This window comes from Nomia melanderi, chromosome 12, assembly GCF_051020985.1.
Source record: "Nomia melanderi isolate GNS246 chromosome 12, iyNomMela1, whole genome shotgun sequence".
In the NCBI taxonomy this organism is placed as follows: domain Eukaryota; kingdom Metazoa; phylum Arthropoda; class Insecta; order Hymenoptera; family Halictidae; genus Nomia; species Nomia melanderi.
This window is the reverse complement of record NC_135010.1, coordinates 3,181,290-3,207,715: the sequence shown is the minus strand read 5'-3', so window position 1 is coordinate 3,207,715 and position 26,426 is coordinate 3,181,290. Positions and strand designations below refer to the sequence as shown.

General features: G+C 31.7%; 1 protein-coding gene across 1 annotated transcript; it reads right to left on the bottom strand.

Annotated features, from left to right (window-relative positions):
- Positions 1-177: 177 nt before the first annotated feature.
- Nt5c (5' nucleotidase C) lies at positions 178-22,401 on the bottom strand. The gene is made up of 8 exons (XM_031975050.2): positions 21,802-22,401; positions 7,675-7,850; positions 7,196-7,423; positions 4,510-4,650; positions 3,237-3,394; positions 2,449-2,635; positions 2,238-2,378; positions 178-1,729 (listed from the first exon to the last, which is right to left on the bottom strand). The coding sequence occupies exons 1-8, from the start codon at positions 21,998-22,000 to the stop codon at positions 1,373-1,375; spliced, it is 1,587 nt and encodes a 528-aa protein (XP_031830910.1). The 5' UTR covers positions 22,001-22,401; the 3' UTR covers positions 178-1,372.
- Between the last annotated feature and the right edge of the window lie 4,025 nt (positions 22,402-26,426).

Sequence of the window (26,426 nt, the reverse complement as noted above, 5' to 3'; positions counted from 1 at the left end):
ACAACCATTTATGTATATCTTGAACACATCCACATAAGCATTGTATTTCTATTTATGGAAGGTAAACGAATGTAAAACAGATTATACTAATTTAATAAGGTAAATAATAAGTAAAACCTTTTCTGTGCAGGTAGCTTCAATATAATATTGTTTAATACATACACAATATCTCAATGATTCTTTTTTGGACAGTATACCACTATACTACAAGTCATTTACGCTGTCTGTATAACTATATTTTGTATAATAACGGAAAATACTAACATGAAAAAGTAAGCTCGATGGAAGTATAATCACAGTTATAAGGATTAACCCTATTAACTTAAACTTCTGTATCCTATTTATTCTAAATTGTACTTTATTATAAGGACATAATAGAATAAGTTTTATACGTCCATTTTGCGATATTTCATGTATGGTATGCATACATACGCTTTGATAATAGACTTTGTCATTTATAATGTTTAATACGATCAATTTTGTACCTGAATAAAATATATATACATATATATATATATCCATAAAGAATAAAATATACGAAACTCAACAGTTTTAAAATGTTCTACAAGCAGTTAACTTCTATTATTCTACAAATCATTTTATGTATATAGTTTGGCATCAAGCATCATTAGTTATATCATTTTGTACCATCGAGACCTCTACCGCATTATTTTTGTAAAATATTACTATATCCAATGTAAATACACATAATAATTTAAATTGCAATGATTGATGAGACAATAAGACAATCAATCAATACGCAACGGTAAGTTTAAGTAAATTATTTCGTCTAAATAATTATGCATTGCACTATATATATTTGGACAATGTAATGAATTTATACGTTTGTCCTTTAACTTATGTTTTGATTCTTAACAGTCTGATATTCTCTTCTTATTTACATAAAAGGAAAATGCTAATTAACGCCAGGAGTACTTTTGGAATTTTAATCATTTTTAAATATTAGATGGCGCATGAAATGTAGATATTATTATGGAAGAAAGGCAGAATATATTTTACAAATGTATTATAAAATATCATATATTTGTTTAATTAAGAAAAGTTATTGGAATTAGTATTTTAAAGATTTTCATAAAAAATTTCGTAAATTATTGTTTCATAGAATTTTTATATTAAATGATATCTTGTTGGATTATAATGTTGGATTATAAATCAATTTCCAAGCAAATTACAAGTAAAATTCTGCAAAAGTAATTCTGGAGTTAAGCATCTAACTTCTATGATTGCAACATTTTTGGAGTATATTGTCCAGGTCACTTTTGATATTTTGCTCTGAAAGCTCTAACGAGTAAGCAAATTTTTAAAATACGGCAAACACACCTAACTGTGATTTTGAACGTAGATGTATACATTACACGAAATAGCTGGTGTATTCATGAGGCATTACGCCTCTTCTTGGATAAAAAGTGTGACTGGTTGAATATTCTAACAAGTTTGTAATCGTACTCATATAAATATCGGCAAATCTGAAGAGTCTTCTAGAAAAATAAGTGGGATTATGATATGTTCTGAACACAGAGCCGAATTGCTTATTGAAAACTCGTTTTATCTCGTTTCTTAATTCATCCCTCTCTTTGATCCATTCGTTGAGCACCGTTTGCACACCTGGTCCCTCGTAATCTTGGTGTTCCTCGATTAAACCAGTTAACATTTGTAACCAATTAGCGTTTTCCTTGAATTTTGGTTTGTTTAGCGTCCATATTTCGTGCTACAATACATATAAATTAATTAACAAATAGTATGTGATGATTACTTTATATCTTTTATGATGTGTGGAATTTGAAAATAGATGAAGTGTAAGAGTAAATTTCTTTGAAATAAGCCTTTTTTCTGTAAATGATTTGTGTCCATAACGTTGAAGACTCGTAGGAGTAGGATAAAAATGTTTCAAATTAATCTTGTTTAATATCAGAAGATCTCGAGGATGTCATTTTTTAGTTCATTCTTTTGTTCAAATAAAAATAGCCAACTTTGAAGAAGATCTTAGTTTTTAACTTAATAAACAATGTTTAACAAAAATGGAAACCAAAAAATTTAGGTCTACATCTTTAAACTTGAAGTTACATTCAAATTCATTTCAGCTATTAAGTTATTATTCGAGATAACTATTTCAAATAGCAAGAGTCACTATTATAGATAAAAAAAATGAAACGCACAATTCAAAGAAATATTGCTCTGTGTAGTTATTATATTGAATTTGAAAGTTGTATAATTACAGTTAACTCTTTAATTATGGCACCAGTTCTCCAGCCATGTTCCAAAGTTACATCCGCTAGGTCACTATAGGGATGATCTCCGAAATATAATACTTGGTGTCCTCGCCAACCGGTCATGTCTTGCAGTTGCTTAACCGTGCCCTAAGTTTGAAGACGTTAATAATTACGTAAATTTATTAAACAATGGTATATCGAAAACAATTACACTTACTTCGAGATATATTACACCTTTCTCGATTTTCGTGACTCGATCCCATAATTGAGTTTTATTGACTTCGTCGTAGATTCTGAGCGGCCGGGTTTCTTCAGTGAAGAACTTCGGTTTTCGCGCTTGTACTATTACCACGTCGAAATAATCTTTCCAGTCGTCGCCGACCAAAAATTTCATTCCTATATCACTATCGAAAAAACAGTAGTACATTTCAGTGGTTAACTGCAACGTTTTAAAGAATCATAATAATCCTTGTATATCCATGCAATCGACTAATTATTCAAACAATGAAAATTCAAATTTTTATATTATTAATTATAGTTTTAAAACACAAGTATTATATGGGGTTTTAAAAATACAAAACGATTTCAATGTTTTAAAGGCGAAAGACACTTTTGAAAATTATACTTTTATGTCCTTAAAAATTTGTTAGGGAACACTTTTTCTATTAAAGTATCAGATCCAGTGTAGGTGTTGTCAGGAATGGTTTAGGACTCACCCGCATAAATATATACTCGTATGTTCATGAAACTTTGAGGATGAAAATGGAAGTGTGATTAGATTTGAATCAATTTTAATTTTATAGAATAATATTTTAATTTGCAAGATAAAAAAAGTAATTTTGTGTAACAGATAAAATGACTGAAAGTAATGTCGCCGTTTGATTGAAGATTCGATTAATAATTACTTTTATTAATAGATATTTAGTATTCAATCTCCAAGTGAACTTGAATTAAAAGATATATAATTCGTAGATTATTAAATTAATTGTAAATAACAAAACTTACACAAAATGGAAAGGACTGTTGGTAACTAAAAACATCTTTTTGTTGGATTTTTTAAGTCGGTCGAAGAATTGTTTCAAATCCTTATTCTGTTCCAAATATTCTGATACATTTTGTACCACCATATTGTGCATTATGGGATGACAACTTTTTACAGAGTTCTACAAAGAGAAGAGATAAGCACATAACATAAGAGATTTAAGCACATATTTCGTAAATATTGAATTACTGGACTATAAAAGTTTCTGTAAACTGCAATATATTATTTATAAGAATTGGAATTAGAAAGAAATTTCGTTCCTTCGGTATAAGTATTAAAACATTAAACAGAACAAAAGAATATTATTAAAAATGACTAAAATGTTCTACTTCTTATGTTTTGGTTCTTTACTCACATTATTAATATATAAAATCCGTAATATAGATTATTACACTCTTAAAGGCAAATATAAACGATAGAACAATTAAAATAGAAAAATGTTGAAAATAAAATAATTTCATAATTGGTAAATTAAGATATGTTATATCTAATGTACTATATTATGAAATAATCATATAATAGAATTTTCTGTTCATATTGTACTATTTAAAATAGTTAATGTATCCTGTGATAATATATATTATAAATAGTACTAATATATTATTATTATTATTTCTTCCTACGAACATTTAAAACTTTCAATGATATGAAATAAATTATCATAAGTGGAAATTATTGAACTAAATATTCAAATCACATCGTTCATCGCAGGGTAACAATTTGTAATATAAACTCATGTTTTAACCCTTTACACTCAAGAAGCAACTTTCAATTTGATCTGGCATTGCAAAATTCTAAAGTTTACTATTTAACAGTAAGTTTTGCATAATGCACTAGTATGTGAAATATTCATTGTGAGTTTTCTTAAGTTAATTCCTTAACCTACAATATCGTGTCAGACTTATGATAAAGATTTTTAATTGAATTTGAGAAATCAAGTGTTATGTATTTTTTTTAAATATAAGTTAAATATTACTTTTCTATTATCAATCGTTAATCTGTGGAGTAAATGTAGATATAAAACAAGCATCAAAATATTTTGTTTTCCTAATAAATTATGAATGATAAAGTAGTTATATCGATTATAGTTAAGAAATAAATCATAGGGTAAAGGGTTAATGCTAAAAAATGTCATTTATATCTCATTGAAAAACGATAAATGTTTCCAGTAAAAATATTCGACTGCAAAGGGTTAATGCTACATCCATTTGAAAGCAAACAAGTTTTTGTATGTACCTTTACATCTCTGAAGAGTATTTCAGGGTGATAGTCTATATGATTTCGAAGGAAGTACTCCGTGACGTTGCACAGGAGCCCCATTTCCGGTACAGAGAATAAATCGGCGAGTTGAACCATTTTTGTTCGATGCAGGGCCTCCTGTAATGGAACTCGTTACAATTGAATATCCAAACATTTAAATAATAAACGTCTGAGAGATACTCACTTTCTGCGTAATAACGTTGACAAAAATTCCATCATAAAACACACACGTATCGACGCATGCAAACAAACAGAAGTACGTTTAAGTTGCTGCAAAGTTTGTCCAGTTTTCGTTCGCGGACGGAAAATTGGGGATTCGTGTACGTGCATATAAGGTATCTACCTTGAAGAGAGGTCAAAACAGTCATGCAATCGGTTACACCATCGAATATCGTTGAGTATTTAAGTTCCGAAGTTATGCTTTTCGAATAGTTTACGACATTTCGTAGTATTGTTACTGTGAATCCAAAGGAAGAAAAACAAAGGAGGCTTCGAACAGACTAAGTACTTGATTCTTTTCAGTTCATCACGAATCCAGGTTATTGCAATTTGCATCTGAATAATAGTGAATGCAATATAATCTAAGATTATGTCACACTTTTTAAAATCTTTAGAGGCCATTATTCTGTGGCTGATTACATAATGCTTGTATATTGTACTTCTCTCACAAAAGGCAGAACATGTCTGAAACGTTGTTTCAGAGATATTCCATTAGTTTAAACAAAAAGCTTAATCTTTTTTAAAGGAAAACGAGATTTAAATGTTATATATTTGGGAAACGTACAGCGATTGATGATAATCGTTTTAATGCTAAAGATGAAAATGATACCTTGGAAATTGTATTAATATTTAGACGAAATATATTAAAATTTTGCAAAAGGTTGCAGTTATGAACTATTCATTTTTAAATTTGGAATTTACTCCTAAAAAATTTGAAATGTATACCACTATATGGTGCTTTAATAATTTAGGACTTTTTTTATTAAAAAAGACAAAGTATGTTATTGCAAAATATGTTGAGCTATTTCTAAAAATTTTATTTTATTACAAAAATGATTATTTAGTTGCTTAAATGATTGAAAACCTATTAACACAATCTCTTAAATTTTATATCATTTTCTGGAAATGAGGGATATAGTACAAATTGAAAGCGAATGTTTATAGTAAATTTCATAAATAAAAGCAATTTAAAAATTAATTAATCCCATTGAAATATTTGTAGATAACTTATGAGTTTTTGTTTGAGTTAAAATTTTTTTGGATTCCTTCTTAAAGATTAGAATTATGTACAATGGAATATGTTATTTCTTTATTAAGAGCTTTAAAATATTAAAAACAAAGTGAAAGTGTTGTGAAAACTTCATTAAGGAATCTACTTTGTCGCATACCGCACATTTGCATCAATTACGAATGCATAAAGTGTGCACTCCAATTAGACGAATATGCGCCCTTGTTTTTGAACATCATATTTTTCCCACAATAATAATTATATTATAATCTCATTAACACACTGGGAGTCGTTACCGTATTTCCATGTCATTTAAAAATCTATAGCTCTTTGCCTCTGGTGTAGTTTTACGTAATTTTATACCAAGACTTCATCATTCTGATTTACGATCACTAAAGTTAGCAGCAAACAAATTTTGTTGACACATACATATCGCCGCGTTTATTATAGAACTTATTAATCATTACTTGTTAATTTACCGTTTGATAGTATGTAAGATTGTAATTAAAATTTATTTATCAATCGAATTATTTGATTATTCTTTGAAAAGTATATTTAACAAATTTTGATAACGTTTTCGAAATAAATATTTCAAGATTTAATTTTTTCTTTTTAAATAATAAACAAGTAAGCCTAATTTTATAAAACAACGTTTTATATTTTCATTCTTATTTTATGTTTTAAAATATTCTAAAATATTTAATGTTCTTCAACTTCAATTAAAGTTTTGCGTTAGAAATCACCGATTATGACGTACAAAAAAAAGACAATACATTATTAATAGATTCATAATGGGAGTACGTGTCTATAGAAACGTATTAACCCTTTGCACTCAAGAGGCAACTTAAAGTTATTATTTCTTTTAATATAACAAACTTATAAAATTCAATATTCTATATCCCATTTTACATAATACAATTAAATATAAAATACTAAAATAAAACCGTTCTATCCATTGATTCGTGTATTATTTCTATTTAACCTCTTAGCCTATAACATCGTGTCAGATTCGTGACGAAAATTTTAAATTGAATTTATCAAATCTAATATATCATTTATAAATAACGCTTAGTTTCCTATTATCAATCGTTAACTTTTGAAGTAAACGTAGATATAGAATAGGCACAAAAATCTTTTTTTCTTCTAAGAAATTATTAAAACTTAGGAAAAGGGGCTATATAAATATATTATATATTAATCCCTTGCCCTATGATTTATTTGTTAACTATGGTCGATACAACTACTTTATGCTTAATAATTTACAATACAATCAACGTCTCACTAGAAAATAATGAGTACACGTAGTGAAACTCAAAAGGTTCACAATAAACAAAAATTCGAGTGCAAAGGGTTAACAATAAAAAAAAAGAGAGATTCCGTCAACTCGACGTGACTGCCTCGTATACATACTCACTATTGGTGAAACGTGCTTACGTGAGAGTGTTTGTGCGGCGCCTCTACGTAGGCGATCGGTATTATCCTGTTTTTATAGAGCCTGAGGACCTCGTCGTCGGGGACCGGATGCAGGCCGCGGTAAACGGTGCCAAATTGAATTTGCAAGAAGCTGTCGAGTTTCAGCAGCAGACCCTTTTCGATGTCATAATGGAGGCCGCGAACGGCGAAATTCTCCTTGTACTCGAGGTCGGTGATTCCCTCGGGGTACTGTACAGTCGATTAAACGGGTTTGCCTCAAGTTTCAATTGAAATTCTCGTTCGGCCGTAATTGTCGCTTGATTTTCGAGAAAATGCCGCTGACGAACCGAACTCGCGAGCAGAAACGAGTTAGCCGAAGTTCCGTGTGCCCGTTACGAATTAGTCTCGTTGCGACAGCCAAGGCTGTCGGCCCGAAACTTTCCGTCGGCCGGTCCCAGTCGCAACGATTTTCTTTTCCGGATAATGAAACACTTGCCTACCTTGTATTTCTGGATGAGCATGTCCCGACCGAGATTGTACAGCAGGTAGTCCATCGACGGTTTGTAACAGGCCAACGTGTAATCATAATCGAACCCGTACACTTGGACCTCCTTCAAATCGAGCTCGTTGCACGCGAATACTCCCTTGGGGTTCACGTCTTGGGGTAGCTTTTTGGCTGAACAAAATATCCACGTGGTTAGTTGCGATTTTCAGGTGTTGGATAAAGCATTTCATGTTATCGTTTGGAACTGTTGTCCGTACGTGGGTTGCTGTTTCGGAGAATTATGAGAAAAGTCGCAAATAAGTTTGAACTAAGGTAAAATCAGTAATTGACTTGGTATCGCTAGTGGACTATTTTTGAAGAAGACGTAAAAAATAAGGTTTTTAAAAGTAATAATCTTTTGATAAAGGCGGGATAGATACGTTGCAGCATCTACCGACCCAACTCCGAAACACTTTTACTTAAGTTAAATTGTTTATTGTAAACACTAACAATTTATTTCATTGACGTTATTTGTGATGATGTTATTTGCCCTTTTACTTGTAATTTGTCAAAATCATTGTAAATAAACGATTTTAAAGTAATCACTTTTAGTGTTTCATTATAAGTGGTCAACTGCTAAATAACATATGGTTAATTACTAGTTTTCTCGTTTTAAAAGATGGTCAACTTTTGTCGCAAGAATAGAATTTTCAAAAACGTCTATAAAATTTGGATAACATAACTATTTTAAAAAAGTTCGCTTTGTTATGTAAGAAGTTCAAACTGTATTTTCACGCATAGAGTCTCTCTATTTAATAAAGGAGCAAGCGTTTACTGTTGTTCACGCATAAAATTTTTCTTAACTGGTCAACTACTGGTGCTTTTACCTTAATGGTTTTATTGTTTTTCAAAATATTTTCCTTTTACATTAACGTTAGAACTACCGAGCATTTAAATCGACTTTTTAAAATTTCTTTATAAAAGCTATAAGCGTGAATTTATAAAGATTTCAATTGGCTTATATTCAGTGTAGGTATTACCAAGTCAGCTTCTTTAACGATTTCTCAGAGAAGCATTTGTACCTTCTCAGTAATTGTAAATGAAGAAATTAGGAATTGGTCATTTTGACCCACCCGGTAGTTCTAGTGTTAATACATTTTCCATTGTATTGTGTCAGCATTTTATAAATTTAAAAATGTGAAGCTTTCGGGAATAAATAACTGAATCGCGACGCTGAAAACTGCGGATTCTTGAAACGTTTGCAGCAACCTACATAGAGAAAGATGAATTAACACATTCACGCCGGCACGTACCACCGGTGGTACACGGCTAATTTATAATGTTAAAATAAATCAACGTTGATAAGTAAATTATTTGTCAAATTATTTATCAACATTCGCTCACAATTAGTAATTATAGTCGATAATTAATTTAATTATAATTAAATAACCATTAAGATCGAAATGAGTAACTTCAATGTAGTAGACGATAGTTATATGTCATTTGAGAGAAAGTAAAAGAATCGTAATGTCAGTTTTATGAGCTTTGAACGCAAATGCAGGAAATGATTGGTAGAACACATTAATTCGAATGACATTATCAGTGAAATTCAACCTACTCCATCGACCACTAAGAAATAAAATCGGCGAAAGGAATTATTCAAGCAAAGCAGCAAAGAAAACGAAGGAAAGAAGAACGGAACGACTACTAGAGATAAGTGAGTACTGTAGAATTTGTCTGTGTTACGAAATGAAGTCTTTTGTCTTCCGGAAAGCGAGGTGCTATACCAAGTTTAAAGGAAATTTCTGTAAATCATAAGGACGCATTTATCTTAGAGAAGAAAGGTGAAATAATTGGAAAAAATAGCAACTGATGACATATTATTCTTTTATAGCACAAATAAGATGAAAGAAAGACCAATAAAAAATTTAATAATAGGACTTACGTATTAAATATAGACTATATTTCAGTTCTGATTATTTCTGTTTAATGAATTTTTGTTGTAATAAATAATTTTCCATTTGTTATCAGTATTTTGGAAGTACACTCAAAATGGTAAAATTGCATGCATGTCACGTGAATAATTCTTCAAATGTGTAATCTTCCATTGAATGGATTATTTTCATGGGGAGGAATTTTTGTGCATTTGAATCGACCATTAATACGTATTAGCAAAAAAGAGGTGACATTAGTAAAAGAGTGAAGGTTTCCCTTATCATACTTTTGTTGTTCTGAAATTGTAAATTTGTTGTTGTTGTGGTCATATTACAAAAAGTAGGAAGATACTTTAAATAGTTAAAGGCCAACTCATTTCAAATAATTAAATGTTACGTCGATCTGGTAACTCAAATAATCAAATTAACATTTCATGAGGATATTTACACGACGAATTAACTTTTTATAAGGTATTAATGAATGTACACAATTCACCCATAATATGTTGTATTTGCTGAAGGCACATAATGTTGGCTACAAAATGTACGTAACTGTCTTGCCAGTTTGTTTTCATTTGTTACGTAAGTATATAAGTTTTCAAGGTAGATTTCAAATTTTATTTCCGTGGAATAAGTTGTATATTGTGTGTGTGTTGTACTATAGTCATCAAGATTTACAGAAAAATGTGAAAACAGATATGAAGCTCTCAAGGGTTGTTTTTGCTCTGAAGAATCAAAGAGCAATAGTGAACAAAAGTACCTGTAAAAATGTAAAAAAAAAGAATCAATAATTGGTAATGTGTAAAACAGTCGGTTATTTAAAATTTCTGAAGATTCTTTATAAATTCCACGTTTTCATTTAATCCTTTCTAATTAATATATATGATATATGAGTAATAAAGAAAAATCGACTCCACCCTTGACTGTTCCAAAGATTTAAAATTCTAGTTTAAAAATATTTCATTCACAAACGAAGTTACCAAATAAAAATGTAATGTTCCAATAAACAAGCTCATTACAATTCAAAATGTATAAACAATAAAACACGAAGCTGACATACAGCCTGAAGCTCATAAACGAAGAAACCCAAAGACAAAAATTACCACTGCCTAAAACATATAAACAGAAAAAAATTAAAGATAAAAAGTGGTTAATGAATCCATCCATCCCTTAATTGATAACATCACAAAACAAGTATCTCCTTCATCCCAGGGGTCGAAATGCGTCACCCCTGGCAGTCCGCACATTCAACGAAATAATCTGCAAATAGAGTCGTCGGTATCAAAGAAACTCTTTCTTCTCACTCGGAAACGTTACGTACACATCAATGCCGATAACAAACGATGCAAATTCTCGGCAGACTTCGAAGCAGCCGTATAATTAAACGCGGCTGTATCAGGAGTGGCTGATTCTAGGAGTATTTGCACGCTTGTTAATGTTTCAACTTTTCTTATCGCGTCGTGCATCGGGTATGGCATAATTTAAAAACAGGCTGGCGCTACTCTCCGCACAGTGGTTCGCGTTACCTGAGATAGGCTCTATCAAGATGAACGCGGGAATACGATCTGTATGCACGTGACTGCGGCGCAGTGCAGCACACAGTGCCTTTTGACGAAAAACTGCCCAAAATTCAGAATTTCACAGGATTTTCATAAAAATTGATACACTTCTGTTTCTGGAGCTGACAAATCTGAATATTCTATCAAAAATGCAAAATTCAAAACAGCGGATCTAATGTCACTGACATAAACATCATATTTAAGTAAATTTTTGTATAAATTGATTCTTCAATTTTTGACAGGAATTATACAATTAAAACATCGAGTTTAATAGAACGATGTTAATTTAAAAACGTTTTTGCAATGATTTTTTACTTTGAAAGGAATCATTGAATCGATCGCTCTGAACCGAAGCTTATATCAGCTTGTGAAGTCAGGTTGTATCAATGGTTTAGATAAATTTCCTTACTTTATATTCAATTTTCACAAATATGTTAACCTTACTGATGCCAGAGATATCGTTCACACTAGAACTACCGAGCAGTTGCATTAACTTTTTGAAATTTCTCTATAGAAACTCCAAGAGTGCATCTATTGAGACTTTAATTGATTTAAAATTCAGTTTTCGTATTGCTAAATCAATTTCTTTAATAAATTCTCAGAGATACATCCGTCATCTTGATAATAATCGCAAAAAGAAGAAATCCTGAATGGCTTATTTTGACCCGTCTGGTAGTATTACTGTTAATATGATTTAATGGGACAGACTGTATATAACCCTCACTAACATTTTAAATTTAAATATCTCAAAATGAAATTTGTGCAAATTTTCTCAGCGGGATATCGTACTAGACATGTTACTCGATATTAGGAAACTTGTCCCAGCGTGACACTCTGTGCAACTCATTTTTGTTTCCCTTCCGGTTCATTAAAACATGACTAAGATTTATGGTACATTGAGAAAGGAATTACAAGGGTAAATTCAAGAACATTTTACTTTATTTTTATTACTAATATATGTTTATATCATCTATTTTAATAGTCAAATGTTTTAAATAAGACATTTAAGAGACATTTTACCTGGCACATTAAAGAGGCTCTAATTTTCGAGATATTAATTAATTAACTGCGTTCGATGAGTATACATGTCACCTTAAAATCAAAATAATACTAATTCTTTCAATGATGAATTATGTATTTTTTTAAATATACATGTAATTCTTCTTCGTTTTGTTTTAGCTTTCCGTTAGAATATATTATAGGTGCATTTGGCCTGCGTTTGATGAATATATACTTCATTATTTCATTTCATTGTGAGCATCATCAGAGATTTCTGAAATTAAACTCCAAAATTAACCTCTTGCCCTACAATATCGCGTCAGACTCGTAGTGAAAACTTCAAATGGATTTTAACAAATATAAATATCACTTCCTTCTCTCAAGTATGAGTTGAATATTATTTTTCTATTATTAATAGAAATGCTTCGGAGTAAACGTAGACGTAGAATAAGTGTAGAATTTTCTTCTTTTCCCAATGAATTATGGACAATAAAATGTCTGTTGAGTACGATTGGGAAGACAATCATAAAGCAAGGAGTTAACAGATTAAGAGGCTCGAAATTTCGTCAACTTTGACGGTTTATACCTCAGTAACCAGACAATATACTAAAAAATTTAAAGCGATAGTATTTTTAGAGTTATGTGATTAAATTGCTTCTACGCCCCGAATTCGAAAGGTAGTTTCATCCCCTACCATAAAGACGATCCGTTCAAAAGAATAATGCGTCGCATAATTTTACGAATTCTACCTTTTTTTCTTACTGGGTGATATTTCTTATAAGCGAAATTTGTTATATAGTATTATTTTACATAAGTCAGTTATAAGGATAACTGAAGTTTGTAAAAAAACTTGATTTTGTGATAGCATCATTGTTAAGTGCAAGTAGAAACAGTAATCATTAGACAGACACATCACCCATTCTTACACGAAACCACAAAGTTTTAAAATAGAAAATGTTATAAGTAATATGTTATATTACATATATCACCATTTACAACTAAATTTTTAATTCAAAACTATAAGTAAATTTTTCAAAATGATTGAATGCGATTAATAAACTAAAGTTATATCAGTCAATAATACTTATGAATACAACGTTTATCATAATTACCTGATCAGACTACATCGTTATTATTAAAAGTGAGAAAACAATATTATGCAAATAGTAGATTTAGATAATAGCAGATTCACTGAAGTGTATACAATAAATCTGCCACGTCAAATAAAACATTGCTGCATACTTCGAACTCTGAAGTTTGCCCAGCTTTTCGTCGAAAGGCACTTGCAAACTCCAAATAACTGATTCTTTTATTAAAATTACAGTAAACCGTATTGAAGTGCTGATTTCTTGAAGTTCGTTTATGTGGCGGTCTTAGTCGTTAGAATTAATGTACAATGAACATATAACGTAAAGTTGAAGTGCTCCTGAGCACACGGAATCTCATTGCTGACAGACTTGTTAATTTGTAAAAAACTCTCATCGTTGAGAAAAAGAAAGGTGGGGGCGTCTTCGATGACTTCCAGAAATTTTAGACCTAAATATTTTTCCTATTGACGATTTAACTAAGCGGATGTTTCATTGGTCTAAACGGGATACGCGCGTAAATACATCATTTTGGCGCGTAAGCCTTTTGTCTGGGTAGACGAGTGACCATGCCCTTGGCGAAAAGGGGTTCGCAGGTAAAAAAAGTCTTACATAGTGTTTTGGAACTTTCCGGCACGTGTTAGATGACTTTATTAGAAGCTACAACCTATTCTCCTGGAAGTAATAAACATAAAGTCGCAAGCACAGACAATGAAACAGTCCCTGGCGGTACAAATATGCATTGAAATTGAACTTTTAAGCTATGACACCTCGTGTTGCATTATAGAAATTAAAGAATTGTCTGGAAATTGCCGCTGCCCGTGGTTTGAATCTCTAACAGCAGCACCGTGAGCTGCCTTGCATCGGACTTCCTGTAACGCCGCAGGATAACGCACGCCGGGCTTTATTCCTCTGGCTTCGATCCGCGATAAGTCCGTGCGCGCTCCCGTTTTGTTCCACAGATGCTCGATACCAGACGCTTTTCACCGTCCTAGATTTTTCTGACCGTTCGCCCCCTCCGTTTTTCTTGCCCGGCACGGCGCGGCGCGGCGTACCGACATTAATTAACTGCAGACTGAAATTTCTGATAGGAGCTCTTACCTCGATTATTCCTATCGATCGCGCTCCACCGGCGGATCCAATTTCATCGAGGATTTTATATCCTGTTCGACATTTCTGAACGGAATTCCGTAGTGGCATGCGTGCCTCGAACGATCCCGTGATTCTGGACTCGTTGGAAATTAACGATTAAACACTTTCACGGCCACGCTTTTCACGCGATACATATCTTCTGCCCTCTCCTTCTCACTTTCCACAGGATGTTTCGCGTATGTTGGGTAGTGTAAGGTGCGGAGCGATAAGGTTGGTTGTTTCAAACGATTTTGTTTGTTTTTTGACGATAAGGCAAATTTATTTGAATGTACGGTGTCGAAGAAGCTATAACTTTCGTGTAATCGTTTATTGATTATTAGCAAAGTTGACATTGGTGAAAGAGTAATGGTTTTTCTTATCATAATTTTGTTGTTTTGCAATTGTAAGATTGTTGTTGCGGTTACGTTACAAACAATAGGAAGATATTTTAAATAGTTAAAGGCCAGCTCTTAATTTTACGTCGGTCTGGCGACTCAAATAACTCACTGGATGAAAGTTCAATTGTTTAATTATTAAAATTGAATTGTTAAAACATTTATTAAGTGTCATACATACTAAAGTTCTTAGCAACACTATCTTACAATTTAATGATGACATTTATATAATGAATGAACTTTTTGTAAATTACACTATGCAATAAATTTGAACTTTTTTGTATCTTGCAATAACCACTAGGTGAATTTTATAGAGTTCTTTACCCTAAATACGAATCCGAAAACCAAATTGCTGGGTCACGTTCAGTTTTCGAAAAATATGGATTTTTGTAAATACGATCGAATTTTTCAGAGAAACAAGTGTTACTAAAGAAAACTAAAAGCGATAGGCAGTTAAAATTAGTCGTAAAAAATAGAGGAGAGTTGCCCGAATATGTAGCTATAAAAATTTTGAATATTGCGTATCGTTAAATACTTGTGAATGATGATCAACTTGGTTTTCGGATTCGTATTTAGGATAAGAAACTTTATAAGGATCACCTAGTGGCTGTTACAAAACAAAAATCGTGCTGAACAGTGTTATTAATGAATGTACACGTGATACCGATCTCCTGCCTTCTTCTTCTCACTTTCCGCAAGATGTTTTGCGTATGTTGGGACCGTAAGGTGCGGAGCGATAAGATTGGTTATTTCAAATGGTTTTGTTTGATTTTCAATAATGGAGCAAGTTTATATTAATGTTTGGTGCCGAGGAGGTTGTAACTTTCGAGTAATCATTTATCGATGGCTGAAAAGTTTTGAGAGACTTTATGGTGACTCTTAGATTTTTTTAGCGACATGGAATTTTTTGTTTTTAGCAAAATATATTTTTGGCAAAGTTTGTTTTTAACAAAGTAACTTCGAAGGTGAGTCATTTTATGTGTCTGGTTTTGGTTTGGGTCAAAGATTATTTTGTTCAAAATGAAATATGTTTTATTGAAATTTGTATATGAAAGGGGAAATTTGAGTCATAATTTATTAGCAGAATTTGATTCTAAATAAAAAAATACAAGCTTTGAATTTTTTATTTTAATTTATTTTAATGAAAGCACACTGTATTTATGAATTTCTATGTCAGAAATTACTTACTGAATTGAATTGATTATTTCTTACTTTAATCTATCTGAATTCTGTAATATTGGAAATTATAAAGAATCATTATCTTACGAATTTTCTCTCGACAGTCGGATGGTTTTCAATCTAAAAAGAATATAATGAAATTCTTTGAAATTTTAGCTACTAACATACAACGTCACTTGACGTTACGGGAAGAAAAACATTTTTTTAACGTAACAGATGCTCAATATAGTGTATATTTTAGTTGTTGTGAGGTTGCAATTGCAAAGTAGTATGAAATAAAGTGACAAAGTGAAATATGAAAACTTTTTTACTTTTTGTTAAATTTTGTTGAACTTTTTTAAACTTCGGTAAAAAACTTGAAAAAAATCCAGGTGTTTTATTAGAAAGTTTATTAAATATTCGTTGAATAATATAGTACCAGTATGTTAAGTTCCTCGCGTATTATGCGTGTAGATTAAGAACTGTACTGACTGGGATTTTCCTAATTTCGTAACCAGCTTGTACGCAAAACGTGCTTCCGGATTTCTTTTCATAGAAAATGCTGGATGATATTGTGTAACAAGCAAAGTCGATAAAGCCAGAAAATATGAAGCAAAGGATCATTGCAGCATGCATTGCGATCGAACCGGAAGTTTAACCTGTTCGAGTCGAATAAAACATATACATATATACGGCCGGTATATACATTTCTAGAATTTTGCCGAATAATATAGTAAAATGAAAAAATTTTGTGCGGTTTCTGTGTTAGCAATGTATTGGAGTCCGATTTCAATTAGTATTTCACTAGTTTAATGAATGAAACTGGTTTAGCAGGAAGTTATGGATATGCTCTTAGTATCAAATAATTTAAAATGATTTCACAAAAATGTTCTCTGTGTTTAAATTTTGATTTAAGAATCCTCATGAATTTTTTCTGGTAGCTAATACTATCAAAAGTGTGTATTATTGTATGATTTTCTAATTTGGTTTGATTATACACTACAATATCCAATTAGTAAGCATGTCAATAAGCAATACAACAATGTGTACAATAACATTCACGAAAACTATCGAGCAGTGAAATTAACATTTTGAAATTTCTCTATAGAAACTCGAAGAGTGCAACTATCTTTACTATAGAACTTTAATTAATTTACAATTTAGTTTGCGTATTACTAAATTAATTTATTTAATAAATTCTCAGAGAAACGCCTGTTATCTTTTTAATAATTGCAAAAAGAAAAAATCAGGCATGGTTCATTTTGACCTGTCTGGTAGTTTTAGTGTTAAGTAATGTATGCAGTTGACTGCGGTGAAACAGTTGCAGAAGTGATTTTTAGACTGCTAACATGTTTGCTACCGCCATTTGTTTCGATAACGAGTTTCTCAGTTGTAACATTCTATTAATCCTAGATGACTAAACATTCGACTAACAGACTATCGACTTCTGTCACTTTTGCGAATTCGAATTCTAACATCATAACCATATATCTAATATAACTCACATCTACCAAGACTGCAAATCTTAATTTTATATGTTTTCCAATGTCTAATTAAAATCTACTAATATATCTCTTAAATTATGCTACTTTATTTAAAATAAATAAAAGAAATATAAAAATATGTATGTCTTTAATTTGTAGTTTACGAGTCGAATGTTTAGCTATGTATATAGTAACACTAATTTAAGTTTAGTTATCTAGAGTTAAATCTAACAAATCTTTTAAATCAAATTCTGAAAAATGAAATTAAAACGAGTTATTGAGCTTTTGAATATAATGTCAAATCTTAAAACCTTGAACAATAATACCTATAGCATTCATTTAATTTTGATGATGTCAAGTAACGGATTGTGGTTATCACAAACATTAGACGTCTATAACGAACATGTTAATGGTAAAGCTCTCTAAAGACGTTTATTGTAGCCTTTCAGTTTTTGGTATGAAGTATCCATTTTGTTTACATGATATTTGATTTTTTATTTTATTTATCTTATTGGGTGCACGTATACCTACACACTTTTAGAACACATGTGTTCTATTAGATTTTTCGCTCTTATTCCTAAATCAAGGTCAGTATCAATATTGAGTTTCACCGTCTCACGCTGCACTGACAGTTGATTTATGTATATAATAAAAAGATATGTGTAATATAGTGATAAAAGATTGAAGGCATCTACAATAACTTAATTTAATTTAATTTAAAAAAATGCTAGGTCACACTTTTTAATTTTAAAAATTTCCCTATAAGCTTCTAAATTGTTATATACTTATCTCCAGTGCAGTATTATTAATTTCTGAGAGAAAGCATAAAACACATTCAAGTACTTTAGTAGTTTGTCGACTAAAGTTTTTTATTGACGCAGATGATACATAAAGCACATCTTGTGACGTAGAAATCGTTGTGTTACTGTTTTATGTAATATCGAATGACTTTACGGTTCAGTGGTTGAAATGGGCTAAATATATATTGTTTCCTGAAGGTTAAGAAAATATAATTCATCGTTTTAAAAAATAATTATACATAATTTTCTTTCATGTTTCTAAAAATAACGGAGATAATCTAAAGAAACGAAGTTGCAACTTTCCTTTGTATATTTGACGTTTAGAAACAAATAAAATTATCATTACTCGAAGAGCAATTTTATGAACAGAATGTGAACTTTGATATATTGGTTTCTATATTATTTTACAAAATTTTGCAGGAATGAACGTCGATACAATACTATAACTCAATTATAACACGATACAACATTTACAATTCAATAAAATGCAGGAATAGTTCGTTGAACAGATCACCAAAGGTAGTTACTGGAAGGTGAAATTGAACACAAATAACCTGGTAACTGGTTTTGATTAACAGATTGACACGTTGACCGCCACAGTGGTCACCGATTACTGGAGCTTACAAATTGCTTGAAAACAATTACAAGAAGAAAACTGGTGTTACATCAAAATATTACATAAGTAACTGAATAATAAATAATAGTGTAACTTATGAGCCATGATGTCAAATCATTAATAATTAATTCTAATACCATTTACCTTCATTATGGAAGAATAAGCAATATACAAAAAGCTAAAAATTCTTGTGACGGTTGACGTGTTAATATTTTACGCATTTGCATGTTGCATAAATACATGTAAATTTACCGTCCATTTCCGAGTGAATCTAAACGTGCGTAGGAGATAATCTGTAAGAGATGTGTGAGAGACAAGATAAATGAAGTCATATTTACGTAACATCGGCCGATAACCGTCGGCTTAATTAAGTCACGCACAAGTAACGTCAGCCGTTCATGTATAATATTGATAAAAATTTCTATAATAGAATGTAGGAGTGTTAAAATCATTGGAACTTAATTCTGGTAGATTATTAACCTGTTAGCTATCTATGGTGAGTATACTCGACATAAGGAAATAGTAATTTTTTGTGTTGTAACGAGTATACTCGATATGTATAAAAATTATTCATTATAGATAAACTGGAGTAATCAAATTATTGATTAAAAAAAAGGAATAATCATATTACTATGATATAATTCAATTTTATATTAGTTGCATATATTCTGTCTTTAATTATGTATATATGTGGTATTTTTTTCATTTTTGCAACATTATTTAGATACATACTTTTGACATAGAGTATCATTGCTAACAGTTTAACAGTTCCCATTATTAAAGCTTTTGGGTGTAAGCCATGTTTCGATGGAACAATAGATGTTTTTCTAAGTAGAAATAGTGAGAGTTGCACAGACATAATACTACTTAAGAATAATCTAGGCATTAATCATGACATCTTAAAAGCAAGTTGATTTACTGATGCATGTTTATACAGAATAACACTTCTCAGACACTCATCATCCTGTTCAAACATCATAATAAAGCGAACCTGTTACTGCCTAGAATGTTGTATTTGCATAACATTGTTTTTTCTTTTTTTGAAAATAACGATGTCTGATCAGGTAATTATAGTAAACGTTGTATTCATAAGTATTATTGAATGATATAACTTCTTAATTTATTAATCGTATTTAATCATTTTAAAAAGTTTACATATAGTTTTAAATTAAAAATTTAGTTGTAGGCAGTGATATATAATATAACATATTACAATATTAAATAATAATATATATAATACTTTGACGTACAAAAACACTTTGAAAATAAAAATAATTTCAAAATTTGTGGTTTCGTATAGAAATAGGTGATGTGTCTGTCTAATGCTTACTGTTTCTACTTGTACTTAACAACGATGCTATCACAATATCAAGTTTTTTTCTCACTTTTAATTATCTTTATAACTGATCTATGTGAAATAATTTTGAATAACAAATTTGACTTACGAAAAATATCATCCAATGTGACAAAAAGGTAGAATTCGTAAAAATATGCGACATATTATTCTTTTTAACGGATCGTCTTTATGGTAGGGGATGAAACTACCCTTCGAGTTCGAGGTGTAGAAGCAATTTAATCACATAACTCGAAAAGTACTAGAAATAAAAAGAAACGGTAAATGTAGGAATTTTCTTATGTAATGAAAAGGAGGTAAATTAAATTATCAGCCAAGCGGTTTACAAACGTATATAGTGTAACTTGTCAATACTTGTTCAAGTAGCAAAGGTATAATGTTTTGAATAAATATAATTACAAAATTTAGTACAATATATTTGTAAATAACAATCTCTTATGCGGAAACTCACTAGTAAAATTTTATGGGTGTATCTGATGAACCATATAAACTGATGTTTTTTAAAACAATTGTAAAAGGAAAAAATTACCCTCTTTTTTATTAAATCGCTAAAATAATTTTGTATTCTTATGTACCATTCGTATATACCAAACGAATTCGGAAATTCAATTTTGTAAACATTAAAAACCGTTATATCTGATTTCATATAAGTTTGTGCAGTATTTATTTAATAAAGAATTTTTTAATAATTTTTGTCAGTTGATGATACATCTTGTATTATTTGCAAACTTTTATTTCTTTTTGTATTAGAATTGTTTTAAAAATGTTTATTTTGAGATAATACAATTGAATCTTTAAACACAGGTACAAAAAGGGACAAAAATGATTTCATCCGATCTTGAATGAGATGACTATTTATGCTATTTTTGAGAATTTCTTCTGTAATAACGTGAAATTTCAAAAATTCCTCTAAATAAATACGTCTGGAACAATATTAAATTCTATGTGAACAAGGATATTAAAAATCCAAAAAATTCTATACTTTGACAAACACAAGGTCCTCTAATTTCTTAATTATTAAAGAAGGTGTTACATACAATACAATACACACAACAAATGAAATTATTTTCGAAAGAAAACTCCTTAAAAAATTAAAAATCTCGACACCCAGTACATTTCAAAACAAGTCAAACGTATAGCATACTCATCTCTAGTAAATCTAAAAATCACGGGAATCGTTAGAGACAACGAGTCGTTAATAGACCGAGCGAAGAATTTGGAGTCAGGCCAGCAAACAAACATCCTATGAACGGACGCAGAAATATGCGAATACTTCCGCGTGTAACGCTCCCGTAACGTTTGACGATGACATTGCCCCCAAGATCAACCGTAAATCGAACGCTTCCTGAAAAGGTCTATGGTAGGGGAAACGAAGAGAGAAAGAGAGAGATGGAAACAGACAAGCTCATTGACATATCAATTACAATATCCGAACGGACACGCGATCAACACGATATCAAGGTCTCCCGCGCCAATGCCATCGATTCGAAATATTGTAACGGCTGCTAACTACTGCGCGTGCGTAGTGTGACGCACGCGCGACACGACAGGGAGGGAAAGTGAGCCGTGCGGCGTACGCGAGAACGAGACAGTGGGTAAGATGGCTGCGGTTAGGTGGTCTTACTTACATTTATATTTCTCGAGCATCTTCTGGTAATTCTCGAGCATGACCTCCCGCGATATGGGGCGATCGTGAATGGAACGTCTGCCGAGACAATTAGAGGACGCAACATGGCTGCTGGCCAAGCGGAATAATCGCGAGGAAGAAAGATTTTCGACGACCAGTGGCGATGCTACGGCGACAGCGAGGGTCCTCGTGTGCAGCATCACGAACGATTGGCGGGTATGCACCTACGACCCCGGTGCTCGACGATTGGCGCTACGTACGGCGGGAGATTCAACTTGCTGCGCCGTTCAACACCCCTCCTGTCCACAATGTGTCCCCTATCCCAGCGTTCTTCGCAATATTGTATCCTAATCGCTGTCGAGTGTGAATACACGCGACTACTCTATTAATAAAATAACGATTTTCTATCTGTTTATCACCTCTTCCACCTCTCACCGACTCGTATTTACTCGACCGACCGTGCCCGCTATTTATACTCTGGCCGCGTTCCTCTCGTAATTGTCGAAGTTCGGGCGTTCGAGTGAATTCGGCGCAGCTTCGAGAGACGCGGCAAGCGAGCGCGTGCTGCGTGTGGCTGGCTGACTATCGTCGACCGTTTTCCCGTGCGTCTCGCAGCGAGGGGTTGAGGAAATCGGGCGCGTCGCGTCGCGTGATTCGATCATGCAGTCGCGAATCATAGATACGGGAAACCAGCCGCTAGTGGGGAACCCGATGATACCTGCGAGACGGGGAATAAATGTGGATTGTTGGTATGCGGTGCGCGGTGCGTTGCCAAGCACACCTTCCGCAACCGAGTTTCGAATTCCATTCATTTGCGGTCGAGAGACTTTGTCAATAATCGAGGAATTGTATGCGGATGTATGCGATTGTCTCGGCTCATGTCGAGAGCTAACTGCAGACTTTTATTGCGCTGATTATTCTTGCTGGTTGTCACCGAGTGGTTTGTAGTCGAGGGATTAAATCGTTTCAGTGAAATATCGGGTTGGCCGAAAATCTTCGAGGCGAGGTAGCTTGTTACGGGTATCGGATTTCAGCTGATGGTGTTTCTTTCTTTTCTTATTTACTCGGTCAATGATTCTTGCATTTTGTTATTTATATTCGTAATAGCTGTAATAGTATTAAATACGCTATTTAAATGTTCATTGCCACAAAATGTTGACCGCGCTGATTTTATTTGTCTTCAGTTACGTCCTCGTGAGTGCTTGGTATATTATCTGGTTAACAGATTAAAGCAGATCAAAGATAAATTTCACTTTATTCGATTAAATTTTATCGAATTATGTACTGTTCGTTTTGTTCGGCAAGATTGTATAATTCTTTAGTGTGTTTATTTATAATAGTTAGGTGTGGCTCGTAATGCGAATGTTAGGTATGGTGGAAAGGAAAACGAGAAGACTTCTTAGTCGACCCAGTGTAGGTTGAGTGTTTCGTAATTAGTTATGTGAACCGAAGGGCGATGGTTTTACGTGAAGTAAGGCAGAAATGAAAATTAGAGGATGAAAATAGATTAATATTGGCACTTATTTGAATTAAAATATTTGAACTAATACTTGTTGTTTATACGAAGTGATGAGAAAGTTATAAAAATGTTTATAAATGTGACCGTAATTTACTTAGTTTTTACTTTTCATGGTCATTTTCTGCAAGTAACTGTTTATTTGTAAAATAATTATTCAGTACATCACGTGAAAGATTATTTATGAAGATTATAGTTAATTAGGCTTCATTAGAAATAAAGAATAATTGTTGATCAAAATTAACAAATTGTAAAGGAATGTTGAGCATAATTCGAATAAAACTTTATTTGAATAACAATAACGAATAAATAATCAAGTTATTCATTATTTGCGTGTGGAATTTGTTATTATTTCGATTGATAATTGATAAGAAGAATTGATAACAAGGCAATGTTATTTACATCTCCTATGTCGATATATGTAGTAATGGGTAAAAGTGTAATTTATTTATTATTTGCAAATTATGAATATATGAATTATTCATTATTCACAAATAACAATCAAATTGACTTTATTATTTTGAATATCATTTATCCAACACTGTCCTCAAGATTATCAGAACTAATGGATTTTTCCAGAATATAATATTTGTGTTCTAAAAAATAGGAAATAATATTATATATTCTAGAAGTGGTAAAAGTTATAATAAATTAGCCCTTTGGAATTGAATGTTTTTCACTAGAAATATTCAATATTTTTTAATGAGATACAAACAACATCCTTTCAAATTAACTAACGCGAAAACGTAAATAAATTATGAAACAAAGCTATTTTATGTTAATATTCCACATACCGATGTATTATACAAAGCATAATATTGTGTATAATATTATAATTTTACTATATCAAATTTAGTGGTGACTGAGAGTCACCTGTCGAGCACAAAGGGTTAGCTATCTATGTACAATAAAAAAACTATACCGAAAAACTATAAAACCATAAGATCGTTACTCCAGCTTAGTAACATTCTCTGTTACCGAATTCTAGTACCAAGTTGGTACTAATAAGTTTGAATTCGTTTTCGGTAAAGATTGTTACCCTGATCAAAGTTAAAACTTTATCGCGTGGAAGTAAGTGAGTATTTCCCAAATATCTAGCAACTGATAAGGCAAGATGTTGTGTTGACTCGAACTACCATGTGTTTGTAAAGACTCTTCAGATGTTCACTTGTACGATATCTATTCCATTTACTCAAACTGTTATTAGAATCGCACCTAGTTGTTCAATACAAAGAAGGACTATATTCGTTCTAAAAGTAAAAGAAAATATTATTGTCAAACATTATGAAATTACATATCCTTATACATATAAAAGTTATTTTAAATCTTTCTGTGATATTCAAGAAATTCATATTGTTTTTTTAGTTTCATTATTATGATAATAGTTATGTACACAACAAATTAGTAGAATTACTTTTAATTACGTTTTTAAGGTCCTCCTTGATACAATATAGAATATTGTCGGAAAACAACTTTGAAAAGGAAAAGAATTTTGAAGTAAATTCAATATACAAGAATAATTGATTAACATGAATTCAACAAATTTAATTTTGTCGATTTTGATGATATACAAAAGGAAATTCGAAATATTTCAGAATTTATTTGAGTACTGAACCGATCAATTACAGTTATAGTTACGTGTATTACGTCATACCACTGATTGTCAGTATATCACATTTTGATACAAATCAGGGGGAATATGTAATAAATCGGAGCATGTATCAAGAATTTCAGAATCGAGTATGACAAAAATCGGTGTTATCTAGCTTAATGAAAAATATTTATTTTTGGATTAAGATGAGAGGCAGTGTAGATACACCTATAGCCGTGTTTTCAAAACTTGATATTTCGTATAGTCATTCAAATTTTAGCAGAACGTTTTTAAAAAACTACATTATAAAATATAAAAACTTACATTTCGTTTTCTAATCCAATACCATTACAACTATTATAAAAATTTGTTCAGTATTCCCATTTAGAATTTGTTTCTACGTAAAATTTCAAAGAAATTGATTGATTCATTATTAAGATATCATGATATCTATACAAAATGTAACTTTACACTCAATAATAAATAACTTTGCTAATATACACAAAAATTGCATAAAAAATGCATTCTACGCTCTTGAAGTATACATAAACATACGTGTAAAATTCTAAGTTTTTAATTTTATCATTTTTGACGCTAGAACTACTGAATCAGTCAAAATGGCGGGTATTATTTTTCCCATTTTGCAAATCATTGGTATCATAAAATTATTAAATACCCAAAATTATTTTACAAATCAATAGCTGAACTTTTATACTATAATGAATATTTCTAGAAGTTTAAAATCTATTGTTTTAATTTTTATAAGAATTACGTGCCAATCATATTAAATACTCGGTAGTTCTAGTGTTAAAAACACATTGGCAGAAGTGTATCGAATGGAGCATACTTTCATTGAATAAACCTCTTATAGAACATCAAATAAGGTTTCCTTCCTTCTGCAAAATCCGACATTTCATATTACATGACTTAGTACATGTATGAGTCAAACTGACTCGTTTCGTAAATCTATTGTTAAGATTAGAAAAGAGGTTGTCCGAGGTCCACCATCCCCGTCTACCTTTTATCGTCGGAACAATTCCGATTTATCTGTGGAGAGCAATCTGAACCGGGTATTTCTGCTCGAAAATGGGTTAATTAATGCTCGAATCGGAGGAAGTAACCTTGAAATGAGTTTCACTCGGATGGGGCCATTTTACCAACGCGTCCGAGCCACTTGTCGCGGACATGCTCCCGTAAATCGACAATGCTCTTCAGCGTGTGTTCAGCACACTTCGCTGGCTGATTCTAATCGCGGGAAGATCGATCACGCGCGCCAACCGGTAGGTACAGTTGGGGCATGACTTGATGTCTAGCGGCACCGTATAGGAGCAATAGGTGTCTTCCTAGTTTGCAGTTTTATAGTTTCGATTAGCTACGTGCAACCGTATTGACTAATGGTAAATTAGTGGTCGAAAATATCAGGAATTAGGAAATAAAACCAACAGAAAATTGTGTGAGATAAAATGGAAACTGATCGATCAATCGAATTCCTCAGCCTAGTCATCAAGTAATCTAACAG

Excerpts from the sequence above, each read along its gene's own strand:
- Nt5c (XM_031975050.2), bottom strand. The coding sequence starts at position 22,000 with ATGCTGCACACGAGGACCCTCGCTGTCGCCGTAGCATCGCCACTGGTC. Across the intron at positions 3,395-4,509 it reads TACTCTTCAGAGATGTAAAG|AACTCTGTAAAAAGTTGTCA; the intron begins GTACATACAAAA and ends TTCTCTTTGTAG. Across the intron at positions 2,636-3,236 it reads AACAGTCCTTTCCATTTTGT|TGATATAGGAATGAAATTTT; the intron begins GTAAGTTTTGTT and ends TTTTTTCGATAG.